The sequence below is a fragment of the Calidris pugnax genome, unplaced genomic scaffold (assembly GCF_001431845.1).
Source record: "Calidris pugnax isolate Ruff unplaced genomic scaffold, ASM143184v1 scaffold188, whole genome shotgun sequence".
Classification (NCBI taxonomy): Eukaryota; Metazoa; Chordata; class Aves; order Charadriiformes; family Scolopacidae; genus Calidris; species Calidris pugnax.
Genome location: NW_015091257.1, coordinates 12,396,980 through 12,416,684, shown reverse-complemented (window position 1 = coordinate 12,416,684; position 19,705 = coordinate 12,396,980). Strand labels below are relative to the sequence as shown.

At 43.2% G+C, this 19,705-nt stretch overlaps 1 protein-coding gene across 5 annotated transcripts; it reads left to right on the top strand.

Annotated features, from left to right (window-relative positions):
* Window positions 1–19,502, top strand: ASB11 (ankyrin repeat and SOCS box containing 11, E3 ubiquitin protein ligase). 5 transcript variants are annotated; one of them, XM_014960360.1, is made up of 8 exons: window positions 1–193; window positions 3,192–3,271; window positions 6,723–6,830; window positions 9,688–9,838; window positions 10,049–10,183; window positions 11,147–11,338; window positions 14,293–14,445; window positions 18,924–19,044. In XM_014960360.1, exons 1-7 carry the CDS (start codon window positions 16–18, stop codon window positions 14,415–14,417), a joined length of 969 nt encoding a protein of 322 aa, XP_014815846.1. In that variant the 5' UTR covers window positions 1–15; the 3' UTR covers window positions 14,418–14,445; window positions 18,924–19,044. The 5 variants fall into 5 exon arrangements, with proteins under 5 accessions (XP_014815846.1, XP_014815844.1, XP_014815845.1 ...); XM_014960358.1 differs by lacking the exon at window positions 14,293–14,445 and having other exon boundaries at window positions 18,924–19,502; XM_014960359.1 differs by lacking the exon at window positions 18,924–19,044 and having other exon boundaries at window positions 14,293–18,377.
* Window positions 19,503–19,705: the final 203 nt, after the last annotated feature.

Sequence of the window (19,705 nt, the reverse complement as noted above, 5' to 3'; positions counted from 1 at the left end):
AAAGAGCAAACCAAAATGGAGGGCGGTTCGATACTCCATGCTTTCACTAACATTTATTTTGCTATTTTTGCTTTGTTTTGCTTCAAGCTTTTAATCAAGATTTCCTTGGCTCTGCTGACCCATTTCTATATTGTTAAAGGCAACAGAAAAGAGGCTGCCAGGATAGCAGAAGAGATCTATGGAATAGTCCCAGGTAAAGTAAAAATATGGACACTCTAACATTCAAATGTACATTTGCTACATTTTTGTAACTTGAGGATTTAAAGCACTGAGTTTCCATGAAATGAAGAATCTGTTGCTAAATGCATGGGTGAATATTTTAACCTGAAGTGCCTTCCGTTTCTGAGGTCTTTGAGGTGTCATTAAGTGTTGGCATGATTGAGGTGTGCAAAATATGAGACTCCAACAATTACCCAGATAGAATGAAGAGAACATTTGCTGAGGGCACTACAGTAAATAATAAGATTGTTCTCGGAAGCAAGGCATTCTTTAGCGGGGGTTACAGACGGTTTTACTAAATAGCTAGTTTTATTGCCAGAGAATATTAAGGGAAAAGTTTTAGCATGTTGATTTTCTGAAAGAAGATACAAGGAGAATATAACTAATGACTTTATGAATCCAAGCCAAGAATCCCTGTTTTGTTAAATCAGACGATAAAAATGAATACAGCTAAAATTATTCTGAAAAATATGCAGCATGGAAATCTATTGTATTTAGTAGGTAATTTTTTTTTTTTTTTCTTCCCCAAGTGATTTTACTCCTTCGTACCACTGCCATAATAATGAATAGACAGGCATTTGCATGCCCGGTAATTCCACTAATTAAAATGACACAGTGTTTTAAGTTTACCACTAATGAGAATGTATTTTTCTGCTTGAAGATTCGTATCAACCTTGTGACATCAGAGATTTTTATGTGACTCATTTGCTGGGCACTTGCTTCATGATGAATAGTGCCATCACGAACAGGCTCACCAACGTGAGCAGAACACGGGTGGTGCGAGATGGCCACCCAAAACAGGGTTATTAAGATCTGGCCAAGAGAAATACCGCAGCAAAGGATTTCTTATAAAGCATATATATACAGGCATGTCTCTTTCTGGTTTATTAATTTATTTTATATTCTCCAGAATATAATTCAAATCATTTGTTACTGCCATTTCTTTTCCAAGTGCCTTCATGCCCTTGTAGTCAGACGCGTAGCAAACAGCAGGTTTTCCTTCACCGAGGTTTTTATTGGATTGCCTGGAAGTTTAGCAGAGTACAACATATTTTTTATCTGCAAGTTGCCATTTGCAAAAAGCCATTAAGGATAATCTTTCAAAACATGAGGTCATGTGGTGGGGCACTATATTGGATTACAGAGGGAGCTCCCCGGCCGCCTCTCTTTGCAGTGAAGTGGTGTGGCAGCAGCAGCAGCAGCAGCTCGGCTGCTTGATTTATCTGTAGAAATTTTCAAAAGACGCAGTGTTTTCAGAGATGTCGCTTGCAGCAGTGAAGGGAAGATGTGCCCTGTATGGGAACTATATTTGCCACACGTTCCAGGGAGGTAGGTTGCTGTGGCTGGCGTGGAAATGCACAGCAGCGTGTGTTTTCATGGTGAGGCGTGTGTGTGTGTGTATACACACATTGTAAATGCATGTGACGTGTGCTTACACATGCTATATACTGTATGCATAAGAGGCTAAAGAAGGCAGTGTGGCTCTATTGCCTGAGTTACTTCTGAATCTTCCTGCTGTATAAGGGCCCTGGGTTTTGTCGCTTGCACTGTCTTCTGACTTTTGAACTGAGCCCGCCTATTTCAGCCAACAGCATGACGAGGGATGTGGGATTTTTGGATGTTTTCAGGAAAATGTTTCTTGGTACCTCCTTGGTTCCTGTTTCCATCATTTTGGCTGGTGCATCCTACTTGGTTCTTAGGAGCCTGGTCACATACTGTGCAGGCTGGTCTTTCCATGACAGCTTTTTGCCTCAGGCTCCCAGGAACAGTTTCTTAAATAAACAGGAAAAAATGTCATTAACTATAGTTAATACCATAATCCCATTAGCTCAAGTTCATCCCAGTTTTTCAGTAATGAAAGGAGACTCCCTTGGCCAAGGCTGAAACCTCTGCTGTGTCCTTGGCCTGAAGTCCTCAGGGATGTGTCTGTGCCTCTCATTGATTTCTCTTTGCCTCGGGTAACACCTGAAATGGAGATAAATCACCCTTTCCATTCTCTCTGGTGTGCAGCATAGCTGAAAAAATTAAACAGGACAAGGGTTTCAAATACAGTGCTCATGGGGTTGCTGTACAACAGAGCATGAATGCAAACACTGGTATTGCTTCTGTCCTGTGGCACTGTGAACGCAGCTGGCCTTTGGAGAAATACTTACTACACACTGTGTCATGGTATGGTTATAAATTTTAATATAGGACAAGTAAATTTGCTCTCCACTTGAGTTGCAGGGATTTAACCTGGGCTGACAGACTATGCTTGTTGGTAGTAGCTAGGCTACTTTTTCTCAGCACATGAATAGATTAAGATAAGAAAAAGGGCAAAATAGCATACATGAAGGAGCCTGAACAGTTCAACAACTCAAAATTATTAAGGAAGAAAAGTAAAGCCTCAGGCAGAATTTATTTTTCCATGTCTTTTCTGAAACCTTCCAGTGAGGAGGAGGGTGAAAGCTGTTACCTGCTAGTCTGAGCTGGAGGATGTTATTTATGAAATTGTCAGTTCAGGAAATAAAACTGCCAGGTACATGCCAGAATTCATTTGATGGACAAGTCATCCCCATGTCTCCCTGCTTTGAGTTTCTTAATGAAGTGCAAAAGAAGCTGGAATACGATTCATGACAAAAGCTCCTTAGGAAAGACAGAGGCTGATATGATTTTGAATAGGAGAACTGCAGGGCTCTGAAGCCCCTGTGTGAATCCCAGCAGCACTAAACTTGTGGTCTTTATTGAAGCATGTTTTTAACTGTTTTTAAAAGTTCTGCCAAGAAGCTTCTGTTTAGGTCCCTTAGCGAGTGGCTGGTTTTCTCAGGAGTGCTGAGCCCTCAGCTGCTCTGCTGAAATCAATTTATCAAACGGTTTCACTGCTGACCTTGCATTGATTCCAGTCCTGATCTGCATTTACATTTTTCCCCTGTCCTCTCAGGATCTGCTTGTGTTGCTTACCTGGATTAACTTTCATGCGTTTGCTCTTTCAGGCAGCTGGGCAGACCGATCCCCTCTCCATGAGGCTGCCTTCCAAGGACGCCTCCTCTCTTTGAAAACCTTGATTGCCCAGGTAAAAGCCCACAGGTAAAGACAAGGTTGGGCAAGCAGCATAGTTTCTGTTGAATTGCATCTGTAAGTTGGTGAGCTGGTGGTAGACTCCAGCGGGCCATATGAAATATAGTTGTACAAATGATACCTCTATGCACACCGTTGGGCAGGTATTAGTTTGTTTAGTTAGGATGCTGGGGACAAACTCAAAACAAAGACTGCTACAGCTTGTAGCTTGCTATATGATAAATAATGACCCTTGGTCTCTCTCTCAATGGTAAGTCATGCAAACTGGGCTTGAGAATAAGGACTATATATATATATATATCTATTAGCTGGGTAGAAATCTGTAAAAATATATCTTACTTTATAAAACAGCAAGCATGGTCATGAATGCAAGCACGACAGAGAGAGCTGTCAGCCTGAAACCCTCTGCTCCCAATGAAACCAAGGCTTTCAGGCAAAAGAAAAGAGAGGAGAAAAGAATATACTGGAAAGGGCAAGAAGCTGGATATGAAAGTGGGCAGCTGCAAAGGGACAGATTATGGTTCTTCATGCTTTGCCAACCCTCTTCCTTACCACATTTGCTTAAACTCAATGCCCTCATGTGGCACGAATGGGCAACTGCCCCCCTTTCCTCCCCACCCCATCCCCCCTTCCCGCAGGGAAATTAATTCCCTGGGTGTAAACTCTGTGAATCGGCCACCAGGGTTTTTATATTCAAGCTAAATATTTTTTACCAGTGAGGCCACAGCTCAAATGGACAATGTCCTCAAGGAGCAGAGCTGCCAGTGTAAAAGCCTTCATCCCAGACATCTGTTGAGGAGTGGCAGGAGCTAAAAGAGGTTGCTGTTTACAGCCAGTTTCCCTCCTCCCATTTCCTGATCCCTCTTTCCTTTACTCTCAGATATCAAATGATTTTCTGGAAAAGGACATGATGGAGGTTAGAGATAATAAGGGAGAGGGCTTATTCATTCAGGGCTTTGCTGGTTTTCTGACCCCCTCTATCTCCATTTGTGCTGATCTTCCACCATCTTATTATTGAGGGGCACCCAGTGCTGTGGTTACACACTAGGTGCCCTGGTTATACACTTGGCGTGGTTAAATACTAGAGAAGACTGGTGTTATGGTTATGCATCATTTAATACATTCACCCTTTCTCCTTTTCCCAAAGACATTTAATTTTGGGAGTGAGGGATAAGAGTCCTTGCTGATGAAAACAGATCAAGGCAGCAATGCCTGTAGGGAGTGAATTGGAGTTCATTCACCACAGCTTGATAAATGTCGGGATGAAGCTGCTCATGGAGCAGCATAATCACTGCTCATTGCTTCTAATATACTTAAACTAGTAGCCTAAAATCAAATATGGAGATATACTGTAGCCTATAATTGGGACACTCAGAATTCTCTGCCGGAGGACCACAGCTTTCAAGAAAGCCAGTGAGGCTTCTGCTACCTGGAGGATGCCTGGACATAAGGAGACGAAGGAGCGCTGGGGTTTTAAAAGAGCTCAGGAGCTTGCCAAGGCCTGCTCCAGCACTAAAAGAAGAGTAAGAAGAGTTTAATTTTTCTGATACAATGGGAAAGGGAAGAGTTTATAGCCATCTGAAAACAAGCAGTGTTTGGCAAACAACTATAGTAAAATCTATAACTCGATCTCCATTTCATAATGGAAGAGATTGCTGTTTTGCCCAAGATATCAATACTTATTCTTTTACTAGCAATGACTGCATTTCATTTTTAAAATATATATCTGAATAATGATTTAGAATAGCTCTCCTCTTCTTATTTGGACTATCTAGAAGACATTCCTCTTAAAGCAATATGCTGATCATTAAGTACAAAAAGTCTATACAATTAGAAAATGGAATAATGTCAACATTTTTTCAAAGTTTTATCTGTTTCCCTGGCACTGATGTAACGTATGGGAAACTTTTTGCGACAGCTTTTACATTAATAGTGCTTTCATGTAACTGAAAAACAATTGTTTTTCTATCATCGAATTTCTGTCTTACAGTGATTGCTTTTAATGCTCCCTGCATGGGGACTGGTGACTTTTACAGTGTTACATTGCTCACAGATCACTTCTGCCCATCTCATTTGCTACTGCCTCCCAAAAAGTGCGTTGCTGCCATCTTGTGAGCTGCCGAGTTTATGGCACGTCAGGTGGAGAACAACTGTGTTACAAAATACAAGACATAAAGTGGAAAAAGGAGGAAAGTGGAGAAATGGAGCCGCTTCCAGGCCTGTTCTCACACGTGGCTGTAAAATCGTACTTACTAGGAGATTTAGATTCATTCTGGAGAAAACCCATCTGAGAATTGCTTTCTCCTTTGTGAATATGTTGGTTTCTGTTTGCACAGGAATAGATGTAAGAACTGTCATTTAGAAAAATACCTGTGATGAGGCAATCGTAAATCATAGTTCTTTCTTCCAGTGTAAAATGTTTCCTGGGTGGTCCTTATTTAAGAGGAACTTAAGCTTCCTTATTTAAGAGGAACAGCTTAATGGGTAGGATTTATCTCATCGATTTTATGGGTCTACCAGGTACTTAGACCTCTGAGTCAAACACACTGGGCACTCCATATATTCAGTGGAAGTGTTTTTAGGACACAAATCATGTGACATACTAGAAACAGCTGCTTTAGCATGGGATGAATCATATCCTAAGGGTGCGTGGTTTTTCTCCACTGAAGGGGCCAAGGGCTCCAGCTGAGCTGCTGATACCTGTCAGAGGCATCCCCATTCAGGGAGGTGAATCCCACCAGCTGTAGCTCCTGGTGCTGGAGTTAATAAGGAAGTTAACATCACCCTTATAAGTTAAAGAAACATATATTGTAAAGAACTAGAAATAGTAGGTATAGTTTTTCCTTTCTTCTTCTTTAACCCCATTGCCAGCTGCTGTCCTTAGGGACAAGAACCACAGCACTGCACAGCATTAACCCAACCTGTGACCTCCCCTGGACATGCATCCAGTGGCGTGACTCTCCCCCACCCGTCACAGAATCATAGAATCATATGGGGTTGGAAGGGACCTCTGGAGATCATCTGGTCCAATCCCCCTGCCAAAGCCGGTCCAGCTAGAGCAGGTTGCACAGGAACTTGTCCAAGTGGGTTTTGAATGTCTTCAGAGAAGGAGACTCCACCACCTCTCTGGGCAGCTTGTTCCAGTGCTCTACCGCTACCACAGAAAAGAAGTTCCTCCTCACATTTAGGTGGAACTTCTTATACTCAAGTTTGTGCCCATTTCCTCTTGTCCTGTCCCTGGGCATCACTGAAAAAAGACCAGCCCTGTCCTCCTGACAGCCTCCCTTTAAGTATTTGGAAGCATTGATTAGATCCCCCCTAAGTCTTCTCTTCTCAAGACTAAAAAGACCCAAGTCCCTCAGCCTTTCAAGTCCGTCCCCTGTCCTGGGGGAGCCGTGTGGTTTGGGCAGGGCTTTCCCCTCATGCCCTCCCATCCCACGTTGCAGGGTTTCAACGTGAACCTGGTGACAACAGACCGTGTGTCGGCTCTCCACGAGGCCTGCCTGGGTGGCCATGTCGCCTGCGCAAAGGTGCTGCTGGAGAACGGTGCTCAGGTGAGTCCTGGGGATGCTGGTGGGGACGTGGGTGCCTGGATGGTCCCTGCATCAGCGGGGAAGTTGGATGGGCTGCATGAGTGGCTGAGCCAGGATGCGGATGGCCAGGAACACCTTGGGCAGAAATAAAACTGTGCTTTCTTTCCATGGGTGATGGATTTGCCTTCCCTCAGTGGCTGCTTGGGTGGCCCTGTAATTTAGTTTTGTTTTCCCTCTGTATGTGCAATGTAGTCACGAAAAGGAACGAGAGATGCTAGGTGAAAGGAATTTTGAACAAAATCATATCTCTTCTCCTCCCCCCTACCCTCCCCCAACAATCACTGGAATTGCCTTTGGCTTTCTGTAGCACAGTTTGGGAGTCTCACATAAGTAAAAATGGATGTGCTTAAAGCAATGAAACATTTTATATCCTAATAAAAGAACATTTTACTCCAGCAGGACCTAAGGTACAATACATGTTAAAAATGGAAACACAGGAATAGATGAAACATATAAGAATGTATTTTATTCAGTTGGGTTTTCAAGTACGTTTTATATGGTAAGAAACTGAGCAACATCAAAACTAGCAGTCAGGCTCTCCTCTGCAGAAGAAAAAGCTTCTGTTAACTTCTTAAACTGTATGCCAAATTTAAATCCCTTAGAAAGATGAAAAGAAGTCCTTTTTGCTCAGTTTTACTTGATTTTTTTTCTTGATTTCTTGATCAAGTTTTTACTTGATTTTTACTTGATTTTGTATGTTAATGGTATTGCCTTTCTATTAACTCAGAGAATCATCTCTGAATTACTTGTTGCTTTCCTAAGAAATCAGTCTATTCCTGGTATAATATATAGCTCCGATGTTTTTTTGTTTTTGCTTTCTCTCCACTTTCTGTTCATAAATAAAGTCAACAGGCTGTTGTCTAACTTGTGGGAGAAAATGTGCCACTCTGCTGCTCTCTTTTATTGCTGTGCTCTTCTGTATTTCCTTTTTTTACCAAACCATTTACTTCACAACAGCTGTCTTGCAATTCTTTCCTCTTTTACCAGTTAAACCAATGCCCAGTGGAGAGGGAAACCAAAGAAGTCATTTTTCTTCTTCCGTTGTCTCCTTGCTTACCCTTGGTTGTCAGCTTGCCTGAATCACTGGCCCGGTTGTGAAATGATGCTGATGCCTCCAGCAGCTCCAGCCACATCTGCCCGATGAGACTGGGGGAGGCTGGGGGTAGTGCTGGGCTGCAGGGCTGCAGCATGTAATCTGTCTGAAATACAGATACTCCCAAGGCATCTCTATTTATTTTATTTTATTTTATTTTTTTTCTGTTTTAGAAGCAGTGCAGGTTGAGAGATACTTTAGCTCAGCATTTAGCAGGAGGGGAGGAAGATCAAGGAAGAGGCTGGGAACTGTAGCGATGGTGCTGTTGAAACAGAATCTTAGTTGGAGCCTTGCAATTTCAGGAAGAGGAAGCTGCATTTTGGACTCGAAAACCTGAGCAGACAGATGTCCCCAGTGCTGTGGTACCTAGTATTTCCCCAGACCGTGCTGGCTTCCCTGCCTACTGGTCCTGTCATGATTCTTTTCCAGCCAAGTCCGTTTCCCTCACTGGTTTTTCGTGAAGGTGAGCAAGCAGAGAAGGCACCAAGGAGTAGGGGCTGCCTCTTCCAGTGTACCTGCCTAATCTGCAAGCACAGCTTCACGTAGGGGAGTGAAACACTGGAGATAGCAAGGACTGGCTTGTAAGTGTGGGAAAAGCACCTCGTGAGAAAAGGAATTAACTCGTACAGCATCGTAAACAAGTCAAATCATAGAATCATAGAATGGTTAGAGTTGGAAGGAACCTTAAAGATCATCGAGTTCCAACCCCCCTGCCACGAGCAGGGACACCTCCCACCAGACCAGGTTGCTCAAAGCCCCATCCAATTTGGCCTTGAAGACTAAACAAGGACAAATGATATCTAGGAAGGTATCAACTGCAGATGGTCCACTGCTGAATTGCCCAGAATAAATCAATAGGTTCTTGAACATCACTTTCTTTGTCTGCTTTAAAAGCAAAATATCTCACTAGTTAAATTGTGTGAGCCAGAGACTTCTCCACCCCTTCCTCTCCCATCTCTTTCCTCTTCTCCCTGATTTGGAAACTGCACAAATTGCCATGCGCTTGCCTAATCCATTGCTCTTCTCCAGTGTGCCACAGAATTAAAGGCATGCATTGCCTCTGAGGGCTTGCAGCACAGTTAAATGTAGCAGCCATGGTGCTGTGCACAACACAAAACAGGGACTGTGCTGTCCCAGAGGAGAATGACGAACGGTGGTTCTTGCCAGGTTTTTATATTGGAGGTGGAGGAAGGAAATTCTTTCTCTCTTACACACACACGTATACATACAAACACAAACTCTTTCAAGATCCTTTTCTGTTCGGGATTAAGACTATGTTTCCCTGAAAATTTCTTTTACTGGAAATGTATTTTTAGGTGAAAGTATTCAGGTAAATGGTTTCATTTAAAAAGCAAAGCCATTTTCATCTAAATGTAATCTGGCTTTGGATTGGTGCAAACTACGCAGTCATGAAGATACTCAAGTTCTCCGCATAAAAAACAAAAATAAAATCTGCATTTTGTCAGTAACTCTAAGAGGAGTATTCATAACAGGCAGTGTTCACTGCCTTATGGCACTAGCTATCTGGGAAAGAGGACAAACCTCAAAGGAGAATGTTATGTATATTGTGCCACACATGTAATGCTGAGAGTTGTTAACAAAATCAATTCTGAAATTAAACGAGACAAGTGCCTTTTTCTGGTGCATTTCTGGTGTGCATATGAGGCATGCTACAAGGGCGTTCCTCTTAAACCAGATTATCCTGAGCGTGTCTTGCTGTTCCAGGTCAACGCAGTCACCATTGATGGGATCACTCCTCTGTTTAACGCCTGCTGCAGTGGCAGCGTGGCCTGTGTCAACATGCTGCTCGAATTTGGAGCCAAACCACAGCTCAGAAACCACCTCGTCTCACCCATTCATGAAGCAGTCAAGAGAGGTAACGTTCAGGCTGTGAATGAAGCTAACAATAACTGAGGAATACACCTTCTATTGATGTTAAAATATTAAAAAAAAGCCAAACCTAAACTTGTCCATACTGGTACGGATAAATAGGCTTGCCTTATTCCCAGCTCTTGTGCCTCTTTGGTTGTACTTGGGTGTATTCTACTCTGATTCACTTGAGCAATGGCCCTTCTTCTCTCCACAGGTCACAGGGAGTGCATGGAGGTCCTTCTGGCCCATGAGGTTGACATTGACCAAGAAGATCTGCAGCACGGGACCCCTCTCTACGTGGCTTGCATGTACCAGAGAACAGACTGTGTCAAGAAGCTTTTGGAGCTAGGTACACCTGGAAAAGGGGCCGGGGGAGAGCTGTGGTGGCGTGAGCCACACACTGCTGGTAGAGTGGTAGACCACCGCTGGTAGACTCTCTAGGCTGCCTCTCCACTGCAAACATCTTTGGTTCTTTCCACAAGAGGCATTTGGGCAGCCCAAGCCTGTGAGATTCGTATGAGGCTATTAAAAATTTTACCTGCATTCATGAAGAATTTATGATTTCCACAGTAAAAAAAGCCCTAATGACAGAGACCTCCCTGAGACTGTCTGAACATGAAAATAAAATACCTTTCATTTTCTAGAAAGATGAGAGGAAGCGCAGACAATGCTGGCTAATATTGGTGACCAAAATCAACTCTTGATTATGATAAGCTGCCGTGCTTAGCATTAACTTCACCTGCTTCTCAGTGGATGATGAAGACAGCAGTAAAGCTGCTTGAAAGAGTAATCACTGCAGGTCCAGGCACAGCCTATGAGCCAGCATAAATTTTTGCTGTCAGTGTACATTAGCTGACTTACACCTGCTCCAAGGGTGGCCCTGCTGTGCCTGGTGAGCCCAGGGCAAGTATTTCACTTGCTGTGCTCCTGGAGTTATTACAATAAGATACCTACAGGGTTTGGTTTTTTTTTTTTACCCACGGTAATTGAATTAACATAATCTATGTCAGACTTTATGTTATTAACAAATTACCAGAGCATATAATAAGCTTTGAATATTTAATGGGTTGAAGGTCAAGCTGCTCAGTTCTGTCCATCGCAGACAGGGTTCGATGGCTCAGAGGATATTTACACAGCAGGTATTTGACCTGTGGAGTTTTGCACTGCTGCTATTGAGAGAAATGAGGGAGACCTGCCTGCCATCCATCCCCTTCATTTATTGAGGCTGCTAGTGGAAACCAGCCTGTGTGATGTGGGTTTGGGCCATTCCTGCTGCCTCCCAGATCTAACCATGAACTCTTGTTCACTCAAGGGGCCAACGTTAACATGGGGAAGCTATTAGACACCCCCCTTCACGCAGCAGCAAGAAAATCCAGCGTGGAGGTAGTCGTCTTGTTGACAGACTATGGTGCTAACCCAAAATGCAGAAATGCTGAACTCAAATGTCCCCTGGATCTTGCTGTACCCAACAGCAAAGTGGAGCAGGCGCTTCTGCTTCGGGAAGGTAATGGTTTCCCTTCTTCTTCTCTTTTTTAAAGTATTTATTTCCCTTACCTAAGTACATTTTCTTAACTGCTTTTATAAGTAATACTTATATAAGTTATCTTGGCTTCTCTCTGATTTCAAGCCTGCAGCACATGAAACAGAAATATGTGATAAATCTCTGTTTTGTTGCTAGATCTGCCACCAAGTGTTAGGGGTTTAGTGGGTAAATTGGTAAGTTGTTCCGTGCTTTATTTTTGTGTCTGATGAAGGAAAATTATATGTCTTTACCTATCAGGACTCTAAGGATTAAAAACAGCCGTGGGAGTTTATTCATAGATAACAGTTTAGTACCACTGCCTTGTGTTCAACCTAGCACCACGGCTTCATGTCCTGCTTCTCGCAGAAAAAAACACACTGGTGTCTGTGCCCTTGGTCACCAGGAGAATGCAGAGCTATGATTCTGTGATTCTATTTGCTGGGTGACTCTTCAGCTTTACAACATGCAGCTCTTCTGTGAGGCTCACAGGGCTGCCATCCCAGCACAAATCAGCAATGCCCTTACTTTCAGCCTTCCTACAATTAATTATCTTTCTAGTCTACTGGAAGAAACTTCTGAGCAGAAACAAATCTAGATACTCTTGTGCCGTTTTCATCTGCAACACATACAGCTGGAACTTGATGCATCCAACAGCAATATCGCTGGGATATGGACTGGCTGAATGAAGTCCTCCTCCTCCTCTAGGCTTGGTGTTTCCCAGCTCACTGGTATCCTCTTAGAGGGTTGATGCCCCCCCTGGGCTTTGCCAACATGAAGGCTGAATGGTGCTCTCCCATGCAGGCAGCCTGCCACCTTCCCAAGCCTTCTTGCTCTGTGCCAAGGGCAAAGCATGATGTGCATGGAGAGCCTGCTTCCAGATGCAAAATACCTCTTGGATGGTAAAATGTTGTGCATAGGCTTTGTGTCAGCCCTTCGCACAGAGGTGGGATTTATGGAGGAAATTAAACATTTGCTTAATATCCTTCAGTTCTGACCCTTTCTCCATGGCCTTTCATGCAGAGCTTTAATTTGTCATGTCTAAAAACTTCTGGGAGGACATTTGCTTGGATGCTTCTCACCTCTTGTGACTTCTCTCCTCATGTCTGAGATGTTCAGGGCTGAGCGATGGCAGGCTGCGTGAGCAAAGGCAGGGCTTGCAGTTGTCCTGCTCCAGTTACCCTGTGGGAATGAGAAAATGTGGAGATAAAGAAATATCCCAATATTAATAATTTTCTCTTCCTGAAATTTCTTTTTAATTTCCACTTTCAGCTTGTCACCCTTTCCTCCCTTACAGTCAGAGGGATTATAGGGGCATTCCAGTTCCTGCTGGCTCTTCACTTTTCAGAAATGAAGTTTCCTCAGTTTCCTCACCTTTGCCATTAGTCCCTCTTTCAGATACTTTGCTGTATCTAACATCTAAAACTGCCCTTTTCACCTGCTTCTGTGTTTTCTGAGCTCCTTCTTCCTCCTTGACGAATTTTCTTTATACTCTCTGACTTTTCTACTGTGGTTACTTAGTTGGCTCCCTTTAATTGCTCCTTTTCCTAGCTCTGAAGTCATGTGAAATATGAAATGTTTCTGTTTTCCTAGCTGCTTTGGGAGCTGGTAGCTTCTTTCTTCACTTCCAGTTACAGCAGTACAAGTGGTCTTTTCTATATATCCCGTATTATTCTGTTAATTTCTTCTCAGGGGGGCATTATCAGCCTGTTCAGGCTCCTAAATTTTCCTGAATTAAAAGCACAGATTATGAAGCTTACCTGGAAGATATAAGGACAGGCTTTTAAGCACATATCTCTACCTGTTGCTTGCCAGACATTGCTACTGATTGAAACTGGAGGGGCAGGGCTGAGACAGGGCTCGAAAACTGAGCACCTCTGAGCAGGCATGAAGGTTCAACCTGGAGCAGCTCCAGCAAGAGGAGAGCAAAGGGGAGGCAGAGATGTGTTCACTAGCAAGTTGCACTTGCATGTGCAAGGATGCAACTGCAGAAGCAACGGAGTCTCATTTCCAGTGGGTTGGTGCCTGGTATGCCCCTCTCCTGACCTGTGGTGGGCTGGGCTGGGGGCTCCTGGCTGGTGACTCCACGGGGAAGCCACTGGGGCAACACTACAGTGTGCAGTGCCATGCAAGCCACTGCCCAAGCTGGCCTCACCACTGTCCCCATGAGTCCTCTGACAGCTTTCCTACCAGTGGACTCTGTGATGTTTGACAAGAGTTTTTCGCATGCAGCAACCTTTCCACCAAGGCATGGGAAGGCCAAAAAGGCCTCTCATCTTTTAATATTTTTTTACCCTTGGTGCCTTTTTGCACAAAACGTTTGGAGACTTCCTATCTTTGAGATGTTTTCCTTTCAGTCAGGCTTAATTAAAATTGGATGACACATTAAGAAATTATTTTGAGGAGCACTGATTTACTGACATACATAAATATTCAGAGACAGTGTGGTCATGCAAAAAGGCTACAACTTGTGCAGGTATCTGCTGAGACACTAGCAACTGGAAGAAGCATGTTCTGTATATAGCAACAAGTAACTGTATTTGCCATATCCACCCATTATGGCTGGTCTACACTGAACACCTCTGCAGCTCCCTGTAATCCCTCTTGTCTTTATCCTCACAATAACACTGGGAGTTGTCTTATGTCCTGAGCAAAGGCTATGCATCCTGGCACTCTCTCTCCAATGCGGACACCTTTATAGTATTTTAAGTACATGCTCGAGAAAAGATGCAGAAAAAGATTTTTAGTGCTCATAGTTTTCACTGAACCAATTTTGACAACATAAATTAAATATGAATGATAAGCTAGCTCTCCTTGACTTCAGCAAGTCATTGTGTAGTGCTTGATCTGATTTGCAAATGTTACTGGTGTTTGTTGCTTTCTGACTTATACTGGTGATGGGGTTGGGGGTGCTTGTTCTTGCCTTTTTTTCTTCCCAGGTCCTGCTAGCCTTGCCCAGCTGTGCCGGTTGTGCATCAGAAAGCATCTGGGTCGGTCGTGCCTATATGCAGTCCACAAGCTGCACCTGCCTGAGCCACTTGAGAACTTTCTTCTTTATAGATAAGTCTGTGATTATCTTTACACAGGAAAAAGTAAGAGGAACAAATGGTTTTTTACTCCAAAAATATTATATCAAAGAAAAAAAATCAAAGACATCATTTACTGTCTACTGTGGATACCAAACATTAGTTGCTACGTGACAGTACAAATTGAAAACAGCTTTTCACTGTGAATGATGTTATAGATACAGTTCCCCCAGTCTATTTCCAAACCCACTTACACCAGCTGTAGTGTTGTACCAGTTGTAGTATATGGACAGCTCACTTGACAGGTGTTTGTAGATGCACATGCAACATCCACCCACCCACAGACACATATAAAGATTTCCCCTGCATTTGGTGTTAAATTTATTCATGTAGTATCTCTGCAGCTTCTTCATGCCTTGCCATCTCTTTTCTGTAGTCTAGTGGAGTCGTAGAAACTTCCAGCAGGCTCTAATGGTCCAGCCACTTTATGTCCCCTCATTCTGAGCTCCATTGCACCCAATCCTAACACATCTTGTCCTCTGAAGTGAAAGTGATGTTACCAAAGCAGGTGTAGGATTTGGGAGTAAACCCACAAAAATGTGTGAAAGTCTTAAAAAAATCTTCATCTCTTCTAAAAAAATCCCTCCTAAGTTACATAACCTGAGATCTGGCTGTGTTCATTACATGAATAATTTTTCTTATCTTAATTCCAGGACAGAACTGCAAATATTTTCATAGGCCCAGTAGTTCAGCTTTCAATGTCTGTCCTTTGCAAGGTTTAAAGAAGGGCAAAGAATGAGTTGCTGCTCTTCTGTGCTTTGCATGCTTTGACCTTTCTCAAAATACATCCTCCGACTGTACAGCAGGAGAGAAGCAGAGCCCCTAAGGATGATTGTGCATCACCCAAATGTTCTCCTTGTTGGATATTGCTCACCGGGAGAAGTTTGCAGGCTTGTCTGCTCCCTTGTCCCCTACTCCAGAGGCTTTCATTACATCCCTCGGAGAAGGGTTTTTTAGTATATCCTGACTTTGCCCATTGTGGGATTCGTTTAAAGATCATCAGGGTTATTAGCTTGGACACAGAAGAGCTAAAAAATGTGCACCACTTTGAGCTGAGAAATGTGGGGTCCAGTGGCTGGTGCAATGCCTGCACGGCTCTGCAAAGGTTTGTTTATTTTTCCTGTGGAGGTTGTGCTGAGGCAAGAAATGTTTCTTCAGACCCCTGTTTTGGGAAACTTCTGCTATGACACAAGGCAACGGTGTTTCTCTAGTTGTAGTAAAATGAGAAGTAAGAGTTAAAAGGAGAGTCTGTCTCCATTTAGCTCAACTTCACAGATCCAAGAGGCTGGTGACACGTTTTCAGGCTATGTGATGTAGTGGTTTTGTTATGAGCTATGCATGCTGCTACCAATTTTCACTGCCCATACATCTTAAGTCAGGGGGAACTGGCCTGCTGGAGCCTGAACACGGGACTGCTTCCATCAGTCTTTGAGCTCCTGTCCCTGGTCCAGCAGCAGCAGCCTCTCTGGTTCGATGCTAATCCCTTAATTTCACCGTGACAGCTTCCCTCTCTGAGACATAGGTCTAATGTACTTTCTTAAGATTAATTCAGCACAATAAGATAAATTGTGCTCCCAGCAGTTCATGAGACTGGACCTGCAGTGTTATAGCCAAAAATGAATGTAGTTTTCAGCCTGTGTTTGCACATATTGAATGCTATCTGACGGCAGGAGCTATTGCCCATAAAGTTGTCAGGGACATGAATGACCTTGTATAGTACAGCACATCATGAATCTCAGAGATTTAAACTCTATATTCTCAAGAGCCTCTGAAAATCAAATACTATCAAGCAAGAAATGTCTATATCAATCTGATGTCAACAAATCTCTCTCAGTCTTATCTTTACTGCCAGCTCACCTGCTCTGTTTGTACGGGGGCAGGCAGAATGCCATCCACTATCTTAATAGGGAGAAAGAGCCTCAGCTGTGGGGGTTGTCAGACTTGCATTGCAATCCAGGAGCCAAGGCAATTTATGGGATCTATTTCAGAATGTGTAATGATGAATTGATTTCCTATTGCAATCATCGGTGAAAGCACTATTTCACTTGCATAGGATTTTAAATTGAAAAAATGTATCTCCATTAAGGAAATGCAAAGTCTATGCAGCCTCTCAGAAAAGTTTATGTTAAGAAGCAGCAGAAGTTGCCCTATATTTATTGCTGATATTAGCTTCCCATCAAAAAATCACCTCACCTTTGCTTCCTCCTGGAGAGAGCATTCTTCCTGAAGTTCTGTATATCAAAGAGTCTGGAGGGAAAAGAGTCTTAATAAATCAGAAGAGAAGCTCAGAAGTCCTGATGGTAAGAAATTTCATTAGAAACTTTCTTGCTCTTATCTCAAAAGATTAAGTTACCCATTTAACTTTCATTGACTGTGCTTTGTGTTCTAACAATGCACGGAAATATTACTGAGGAAATAGCTGGAGAAGTTATTTCATTTTTTTCTTTGCAAATATGCTGTCTCATATGAGGATAGGGAAAGACTGGTACAATTTTCTAGGAGACTACTGAATCTTGTCAGTGATTTTTCAGCATGAGTTTGAAAAGCATCCGTCAGATGTGGATACAGCAGCTTTCCCCAGGCAGAAAAAGGGCTGACTAAGCTCACAAGATCTCTTTCCTTCAAACAGGTGGCATCTTCTCTGTCATTCTATGATCATTGACAGAAACCAGTTGTTTGGGTAAAATATGGGTTTCCCAGTAAAAAAGACATTTTTCTGTGCTGCAATGTCCGTTGCTATACCAGATCTGTATGACTTCCAGCAACTGCCAGTACCATCTGCTTCAGTGAGAAGTGCTGCGTGTCTCAACAGGAGTAATTACACAATATCCTGGATATTGAAAAAATTCTGAACTGCAAACAGTTACTGATTCTGAATGCAGACACTGACTTGCAGCATAAAGTGTGAGCTTGGGCTGTGGATGCTCACTAAGCATAAAGTCCTTGGTCCTGGGAATATTTTGCAGAAGTGTCTTACATTGGTTACTGATGTACAGTGTAAAACCAAAAGACTTCCTTTTACCGTTCTCAATCTGTTGATTCATGAGACATCCAGTGTGGACTCTGAAATGCCAGTGATGAGGACCTCACAGATCTCAGCCTAATCAAATATTGACTTCAGGCTATCAATCATTACTCATTATATCTCTACCCTTGCTCATAATCCAAAGCAAAACAAAATTAAATGGGCCCTGTCTTTATCATTACTCTAAAGTAAGCAGTCTTCATATCTACATTCTTTTTACCAGCAGATGTATTCCCATGTCTCAAAACATCTTTGCAATCCTTTTTTTTAGTCCTGGCTGTACCTTTTCTCACACCACTAAGCTGCATATTCATAGGCATGTCTGTCTTGATCATCTTTCTCCTGGATTCATATATTTCTCCTGTATCACTAAGAAAATAATTTTTAGTTTCCTCTTTGAGGAGTCTAACTCTTCAACAGTAGGCATTTTAGCCAAGGTCAACCTGTCTCCTTGTTGTCTGTGTTATTTTTCTTGCTCACCAGGCTGCTGTGTTGGGTTTCCCCCCTCCAAACCTGCATATCTCAGCCCTTCAAGCCCCAGGGGAGGGCACTGGTGTTTTGAGAGCCGTCACCCTATGGCATGTGTCCTGCTCACAGGCTTCTCAGCTGACTGCATCCTTTAGGGAGAAAGGTTGTACTGGCCACCATGTTCATGCAGAGCTGGAGAAAGTAATTTTGCTGTCTGGGCTATCTCCAGTCACAGCACCTCTACTTGCTGACTGGCTGGCTGCACATAGCTGGTTTTCTCTGTGTTTGATCACAGCAGGAGACATGCTGCTGTTGTTCACTGCTTGCACTAATTTGTAAAGACAGTTGTGGCGATGCTCATCTTGCTCCCCCCTTGTTGCTATCTCAATGCCCTGGCCTAAAACCTGGCTCAACAGGCTTCCTTGGAACTTTAGAGGACTTTTTCCAGAGTAAACCTGGCTCAACAGGCTTCCTTGGAACTTGAGAGGACTTTTTCCAGTTTATCTGCAAACAGTCTGGCTAGTGGACCACCTCCTCAGGAAAACACAACAGTGAAAATAAATAGACCAACATGTTTTGAAAGGGTTTAAAAAAGGTTTTTCATAGTAGGTAGGAATAGTTACTTTCTAATTTGGCCTCTAAAAGATCTCTGTTTTTGATCCCCTGACCAACCTGTTGAGTTCAAGGACCTCTTGTCTCCTACAGTGCGATTTTGCTATCAGCATTTAACAACCTTCCATCCTCTCTAGGACTCAACTTTTCGTAGCAGATGCCCTAGTCCCTCATTATCTGTCTCTCTGAATCTCCCATTCACAGAGTGAAATTTAAAAAGGGGGAAAATGCTAAGCTGCTGAAACTTGTGGTCATGCTGTAGGGGCTGAAATTCTCCGCATCTGCCTTCAGGTGCCGACATCTCACTTTTCCAGGTGGATGCAGCCTCTGAGGGAGGCTGCCTGTCCATCCACCTGTGTGATCCCTCTTCTTGTTACAGGACATGCCCGTGACACTTTGGACAGCAAGACCAGGGGCTCATCACCTCTTGACTCTGCCGTCTCCCAGGGAACTCAAGCCAGGTCAACATCCACCTCATGCCATTTAGACTTCTTCTTGCCACCCATAGGCTGATCCTGTGCAAACCTGTATGAAGGGGGTCACAGTCCTCTCCATGCCACTTTCTGTTACCCACTTTCTGTCACTCTGCAGGGCAGGAGGCACAGGGGCTGCCCGACACCTTTCTGTCCCAAACCTGGCCTCTGTCTTCTGCAGTGCAACTCTGCTATTGGCATTTAACAACCTTCCAGTCCTTATTGGATTGAAAACTCTGATGGTGTGTCCCAGCAGGGTGTCACGGCAAGTCTGATACTAATGAAAATGGAGCACATTCACTGACTCGTAGCTGAAAAATCTGGCCGACCTATATGCTGGGCTGACAGTTCATGATGCCTTTGTGTATTTTTTTTTTCAGAAATTATCTTTTTTCACACACCAATTGCTCCTCACTGTGATTTTTGTAATGTTCCACGAGAGATGTATAGTATGTGAATGTCAAATACAGATTCTTCCACACAGACCTTCTGTCTAACTTGATTTCTATTTCTTGAAAGTTCCTTTGTCTTTTAATTTTATGCCATTTGTAGGAAGTCATGGTGCACATTTCAAGCAAACAGAAAACTTTGTGGGGTTTGGAATGGAAAAAATCTTCAATAAAAGGTACCAGGAATTGTCAAAAAAAAGTAATGTGCATATTCAGTTGAGAGTAACATGTAGAAGGGG